At 33.2% G+C, this 7,642-nt stretch overlaps 2 protein-coding genes across 2 annotated transcripts; one reads left to right on the forward strand and one right to left on the reverse strand.

Moving 5' to 3' along the window:
- The first annotated feature begins 54 nt into the window (after positions 1 to 54).
- Positions 55 to 3,121, forward strand: LOC104645464 (uncharacterized). Its single transcript, XM_069296525.1, has 3 exons — positions 55 to 1,367; positions 1,520 to 2,437; positions 2,521 to 3,121. Exons 1-3 carry the CDS (start codon positions 57 to 59, stop codon positions 2,956 to 2,958), a joined length of 2,667 nt encoding a protein of 888 aa, XP_069152626.1. The 5' UTR covers positions 55 to 56; the 3' UTR covers positions 2,959 to 3,121.
- A 490-nt stretch (positions 3,122 to 3,611) lies between these two features.
- Positions 3,612 to 4,131, reverse strand: LOC138347926 (uncharacterized). The gene is made up of 2 exons (XM_069296536.1): positions 4,003 to 4,131; positions 3,612 to 3,929 (listed from the first exon to the last, which is right to left on the reverse strand). Exons 1-2 carry the CDS (start codon positions 4,129 to 4,131, stop codon positions 3,612 to 3,614), a joined length of 447 nt encoding a protein of 148 aa, XP_069152637.1.
- Positions 4,132 to 7,642: the final 3,511 nt, after the last annotated feature.

The raw sequence follows: 7,642 nt of genomic DNA on the forward strand, positions 1-7,642 counted from the left end.
TGTTTGGTTTGAGTGGTCTCTCTGATTTTACTGTTTTTTTCATGTGATTTTGAAGAATGCTTGATGAAGTTGAAATTGTGTTCAACTACGGGGGTAGTTGGGTCATTTCACCTCTGTTGGCTTACACTAAGAAATTGGTGCACTCTTGGCTAAATTTTGACCCTGAATTATTGAGTCATAAAGATATATGTGATGAGTTTACTTCCAAGCTAGGGTTTTCTCGAGTTAAACAATTATTAACCACTGGGCCCTCTGAAAAGTATTATATAGTAGATGGGAATGATGGAATTAGGGCCATCCTTAGCCTTCTATGTGAGAAATTTAAAGTCGTCAACTTCTTTGTTGTGGAGGAGGGTGAGTTCACTGTCGTTGCCCAAAATATCACACAATATGTTGAATCATGTTGTGTAGATGTTGAGGTTGGTACAGATTGTGAACACAGTCCTGGTTCTGTTGATGAATGGGATCTTTCTGAGGGTGAGGAATGTGATTTAGAGTGGATGGATGCTATTAGCAATGAAAGGGGAAGAGTAGTAGGTGACAGGTTGGAAAGCTTCAAAGAATTGCAAGTTGGTATGACATTTAAAGACATGAAAGAAGGTAGACAGGTTATGAATTATTATGCATTAGCTAACAAAAGGGCTTTGACTATAATAAAAGGTGATACAAAGAGAACTAGGTATGGTTGTGATATAGGATGTCCCTTTAGGTGTTTGATTTCAAAAGATGGCAAAACTGAAGGGTTTAAGATAAAGACTTTCATCAACAAGCACACATGTGAGGAGACCTTTTTTAATGCTAGAGCTGATGCAGTTACTTTAGCTCAATACTTCAAGAACAAGCTTCAAAATAATCCCAAGTATAAGGTAAAAGATATGAGAGGACAGCTTGAAAATGACTTAAAATTGAATGTGTGTCAGTCTAAACTTAAAAGGGCTAAGAGGATGGCTCTTGAGAAGTTGGATGGAAGTTTTATTGATGACTACAACAAGCTTGAGGCCTATGCACAAGAGCTTAAGCAATCCAATCCCGGAAGTGATGTTTTGATAAATATCTCTAAGGATGCCCTGGCTGAAGGAAAAAGAAAATTTTTAAGGATGTACATCTGTTTTGATGCTCTTAAGAAAGGGTGGAAATCTGGTTTGAGGCCATTTATTGGACTTGATGGTACATTTTTGAAAGGTATATGTAAGGGTGTTCTGTTGGTTGCTCTAGGACAAGATTCTATGAACAGTTTCTATCCACTAGCATGGGCAATAGTGGACAAAGAAACAAGCAATACATGGTGCTGGTTTATTGAGTTATTGAAGGGGTCTTTGGACCTTAAAGATGGTGCAGAAGTCACATTCATTTCGGATATGCAAAAGGTATGATGCTGTTTTTAATTCACTTTCATTCACAAATTTACTCACTGTTTTTACACACTCTTTATCATAATGTACCAACTGTTTTTACTCAACTTGTACTCACTGTACTTCTGTTTTTAACACTTATTTATTCTCAACTTTCACTGTTACAGGGACTGATAGATGCTGTTGTCAAAGTGTTGCCTGAAGCTCAACATAGGTATTGTGTGAGACACATTGAGAGTAACTGGTGCAGAAAATGGAGGAGTGGTCAAATGAGGAAGCTGATGTGGTGGTGTGCTTGGAGTTCCTATGTTGAAGAGTTCAAGGACCAATTAAATAAGTTGGGGAAACTATCAAAAGATGGTGCAAGAAATTTGGTAAAGTATCCACCAAAGGCATGGTGTAGAGCTTATTTTGATACTCAGTGTAAGAACATGATGGTTGATAACAACTTCACTGAATCATTCAATGCATGGATTCTTGAGGCTAGAGCCAAGCCAATAATCAAGATGTTAGAAGAAATAAGAGTACAAGTGATGAGATTGCTAGTGAATAATGAAAAGAAGTTGAAGACTTGGGTTATAGATTTCAGTCCGGAATGCATGAAGTTGTACATCGACTACAGGGCATTAGCACACACTTGTAAGGTGGAGTTCAATGGAGATTGGGGCTATGAAGTGTCTGATGGAGAAGATAGACACACTGTCAATCTAAAGGAAAAGAGATGCACTTGCAGAATTTGGGATTTATCAGGTATTCCCTGCCAGCATGCCATCAAAGCATTGACACACAAAAAAGTAAATCCAATAACTGAAATACATTGGTGGTATAGCAAGGAGGCTTACATGCTTACATATAAAAACAAGATGCAGCCTGTAAGAGGTCAAAAGTTTTGGAAGGTTGATCCTTCAAGTGCAATGTTGCCTCCTAATGTTGTGAAACAATTGGGTAGACCAAAAATGAAAAGGAATAGAGAACCAGATGAAGCAAGAAAAAGAAAGGGTGAATGGTCTCAGTCTAGAAAAGGCACTCAAATGACATGTAACAACTGTGGTGAATCAAATCACAATGTCAGGTCCTGTTACAAGGTAAGCACAATATTACATGTTTTTCATGTTTTTCCATGTTTTTAATTGTAAGCTAATTAATCTAAATACAAAAAAAATTACAGGAAAAGTGTGCTGAAAATAATGCACATTCGAAGAAAGGCAAAAGGCCAATGTCTAACAATGAACATGGTTCTGATGTTGAGGGTGGAATTGAAGCTGAAACTGGGACTGAGGCTGTAACACAAGAGTTTGAACCATATGGTCCTAATGTTGAAGATGAAGAAGACCCACCTCTAAGACCAATGGTGATTTGTGAATCGGAATTGAGGGCTGAGAAGTTGAAAAAAAGGGTTGTTCCAACTGGTGCAAGAAAAATTCAGTTTTATGGAGATCACACTGGTGCCTCAGTGCCAACTAATCTGCCTTATTCTCCGATCAAAACAACATGGAAGGGAAAAGAAGCTGTCCCTGCTGGACATGTGCAAATGCAAGCAAAAAAGAAAAGAATCAAGATGATGGGGGTTAAGGGCAGAAATCCTGTTGTAGATGATTTATTGTAATTTATTTTCTATGTTAATTTGTGTTAATGCTCATGGTTAACAATATTGCTAATGAGTATTAAGTTAGGTGAAACTTTCATATGCCTTCATAGAATGGCATCACAGATACCTTTTTTTGTTGTGGTTTGTCTTGTCATTGTGAATTTAAGACGTCTTCTTTTGAGTGTGTTTTATTTGCCTAAGGTTTACATCAAAACACATAGAAATAACTCAATATGTACAGAACCATATAGTCAACTAACAGAATTGATGTGCCCCTAAACTTTTCGAAAAGGTTTAAATATGCCCCCGTTTAAAGGTTTAAATATGCCCCCGTTTAAATGTTTAAATATGCCCCCCATTTAAAGGTTTAAATATGCCCCCCATTTAAAGGTTTAAATATGCCCTGCATTTAAAGGTTTAAATATGCCCCCTAAACTTCCTGTGTTTCATCAAACACAATTATGCCATCACCAAAAAGAAAAGCAAGAAATGGTGACATCGAACTTAACATACCATATAAATCAAAATGTCTGCTACAATTCAAGTCATGAACTACTACAATTCAAGTCATCAACTACTACAATTCAACACATCACACATGTTTAACGTTTTCTAAGTTAAGGATGAAAAAGTTAAAGATTACAAACTGATAGAAATTCCTATTTTCCTTCCTACTTCATTACCCAGAATGTGATGAATGCTGCAAAACAACACCACAACATAACTATCACAATCCATATTTGATCAACTTTTGTCTTAGACTTATCGATAACAACATCTTCATTATCGATAACAACCTCTTCATTTAGACGTTCACATTTTTCTTCAATTTCAGATGCCAAATACTTTTCAAGATCAGCCATCTTCGTCTCCAAACTTTTGTTTTCACGATGAAGATAATCGTTTTCCTTCTTTAAATTGTGGATTAGATTTGCAACTCTAGGATGGAGCGGATCATCAACCCATTTCCAATAAGCACATTTATAACCCTGTACAATTATGAACTTAAAATCAATACTCACAAAAAATATGAAAATTAACGAAATTGTATGATAAATTTACATTAGGATTAGCACACTTATAAAAGCGTCTTCCAGCATTAGTTGGAGTGAAAGCCGTGAAAATCTTCGCCACAATACCACATTGACATTTTACCATCGACAAACTTGAAACAGTCGAGTCCCGACTCATTTTTAAAGGAGAAAGTGTAAGAAGATGATTGGAGATGACTAGAACACTCTTTTATTCGAGCTCCTCAAAATGAACACCCTAGCGCCGCCGCAATTTCTGCAAGTCTTCAAGAACCCTAATGCGCCGCGATTTGTGTTCTTGGGGGAAAAGGAAGTTTAGGAAATTAGGGATTTGTTTTGGGGGGAAAAGGGATATGGGTTTTGGGTCGGATACGGGTAATAAAATTTGGGGAAAAGGGATATGGGTTTTGGGTCGGATCCGGGTAATAAAAGGGTATAATTGAACCTTAAAATATGGGTAAGTTTAATGGGTCGGATTTTTAGGGGCATATTTGACCCTTTCTCTTTTGTAATATAAATGTCACGCTGTAAAATAAAAATTACGTGGAAAATCCATTTGGGTAATTAATAAAAAGTAAAATGCGTTGAAAATTTTGAGGTGGCCAACTAACGCCCATAAGGGCATATTTGTACCAATAATTGGACGGCGAGGGTATAAATGGACCAAACTTTAAACGGAGGGCATATTTAAACCTTTTCGAAAAGTACAGGGGCATATTTGACCCTTTTCCCTTATATTTATAAGGGAGGATTTCAGCGGGAAAAGGGAGTGATTTTTGAAATTTTGGATTTGGGATAATGACACTTTGTTTACTTACATAATGACAAAACTATGGTATTAAATTTAGGGAAAATTATATGTAATAGCAGACTAATAACCTAAAATAAATGAAATAGCTAGGATTTGATTTAATTGTGTTCCATAGCAAACGTTTGCAAAAAATTGTCAGGCGCCTCTCTCCCAAATATCTCGCTCGCCACTCTCCTCCAATCTCTCGCTCGCTTCCTCACTTTTTATACAAACACGAGTATATAAAAATTATTTCTAATTGTATAAACTAGAGAAAATTGTATAAATGCATATATTTTTGTTCCTCTCTCTCCCCTCTTCCAGTTCTCGCTCACCATTCTCCCAAATCTCGTTCGCCACCCTCGCCTTTCTCACTTATACAAACAGAAGCGAAATGTATAAATTGTGTTTCTGTTTGTATAAAGCATAAGAAAATTGTATATACACATGCAAGTACATATATTTTCGTCCTATACACTTATAATTATACAATAAAAATACTCCTCTGCCCAGTTTCTTTTGCCTTTTTTCTCTTTCTCGTTTTATACAATTTTCAAATTGTATCTAATTTCTCTCTTTCTCGTTTTATACAATTCGATTCAATTGTTTATTCCTTGTCAAGTCTCTTTTGTCTTTCTCTCTTTCTCATTTTATACAAATTCAAATTGTATATAATCATTCTAAACACTTATGATAATACAATTCGTTTTATACACTTCGTTTTTATACAGTTCTCTGCCCAAGTGTCTTTCTCTTTCTTGTTTTATACACTTCGTTTTATACAATTTGCTTCAACTGTATATGTATAGCGAATTATACAGTTTCTATGTTTGTTATGGAGCGCAATTATGCAAACTATGTTATAACATACAAATATAAATTTTTTATTTGTTGTATGTGAAAGTTGCCCTTAAATTTAATGCTTTCGAAATGTACTAAATATTGAATAATTCTTTCATTTTATATTAGTCAATCATTATATTAAAAAGAGTTGTTAGTAAAATATTAATCAATTTTTGTATAACTTGCATAAATCTTATAATTTTAAAAGCAATTTTCACATATAAGAAACACAAATTTTATATTTTTATGTTATAGCAAAGTTTGCATAATTGTATTCAATAACAAACATAAATATATATAATTCATTATACATATACAAATAAATCAATTGTATAATTTGTTATACATATACAAAAGAAAGTAGTTGTATACAAATTAATTGTATAATTTATGTATGTATAAAAAAGAGAAAGAGAAAGAGAGAGACGAAAAAAAGTTGAGCAGGGGAATATTTGTATTGTAAAATTATAATGTATAAGATGAAGATATATGTATATGCATGTGTATATACATTTTCTCACGCTTTATACAATCAGAGATACAATTTATACATTTTATTTCCGTTTGTATAAGCGATAGAGGCGAGGGTAGTGAGCGAGATCTGGGAGAGGAAAACAATAATATATGTGTATTTACAATTTTTTCTTGTTTTATACAAATAGAAATGCATTTTATACACTTGTGTTTGTATAAAAGTGAGAGGGAGCGAGCGAGAGAAGGAGAGTGGCGAGCGAGAGTTTGCGGGAGAGAGGTGATTGACAAACAGTTTGCTACAGGGAACAATTAAATCAAAGTGCGGTTATAACGTTTAATTTGATTTATTAGTTTGTCATTATATACAATTTTCCCTAGTTTTGATATGAAATTGCAATTTATCCCTCATTAGTTTGTAATTACATTAATCCCTTAAAAAATAACAAAAATCGGATACATAATATGTAATTCAGATACATTAAAGAGTATTTCGGATAAATCATATATTTATATAAAAGAGAACCCCGTCTATTTGGTGTCACCACAAACCGAGATTCTCTTTTAACTTATTTATTTTTAGTTTCCCTTTAATGAAAAGTTGTGACGTTTATGAAAAGTGAATCTATAAAATAATAGTTGAAAAATATATGAATTATTAAAACTAAAACACTTATCAAGATTATGTAGTAACGAACATTAATAATGTAAAAGAAAATGATAACTATAACATCTTATCAATTATCCTTAGATCAGTCATCTTTGCTTTAATTTTATAATTTATCATTTTTTTCCAACAAAAAATGTTACTATTTGATATTTTTTAAAAATTAGATGAACCAATATGAGATATTAAATTTCGTAATAAGTAAATATTTCGGAGAACTAGGCAACTATGATTTATATGCAATTTTTATACTATTTGTTCAGACATAAAAAGGAAGAAATTTATGTAAAAGCCAAAGGAGGTTCATTGCATAACGTATTGGAAATTATTAATAGTTAAATTAGCAAGGTTCTATATTGTAGCTTTGAAATTGCGTAAAAGTATGCATCTTTTCATTCCAATTAATTAGAAAATATTTTGATATCAATTTATTTGTGTAACTTTTCTTTTCTTTGTCTTTTTCACCATATTAAAATCTCCGGATCATATGAACAAATTAAAACGAGAAAATAACATTTATTTGATCAAGACTTTCTGGAACTTGGGGTGATTTGTGTTTGTTTTTTTCTTTCCATTTTATCTTAGTTCATGTTCTATCCCTTACATATACTTCAACTTATCATGTTTGCAACACTAATATAGATATTTGTTGAAGATAAGGAAGTTATGATTTGACATATCAGGAGAAAAGACAAATTATTACGTAAATGTTTTAAGGATTGTAAATGTTTATCAAAAACAATACACTCGTCACGATTCGATATGTCAGGAGAAAAGACAAATCGCTACGTAAATGTTTTAAGGACTGCAAATTAAATATTTATTTGAAGAAAATAAACGCGTCACGATTCAATATATCGGGAGAAAAGACAAATCATTATGTAAATATTTTAAGAATTG

Source organism: Solanum lycopersicum, chromosome 4 (genome assembly GCF_036512215.1).
Source record: "Solanum lycopersicum chromosome 4, SLM_r2.1".
NCBI lineage: Eukaryota > Viridiplantae > Streptophyta > Magnoliopsida > Solanales > Solanaceae > Solanum > Solanum lycopersicum.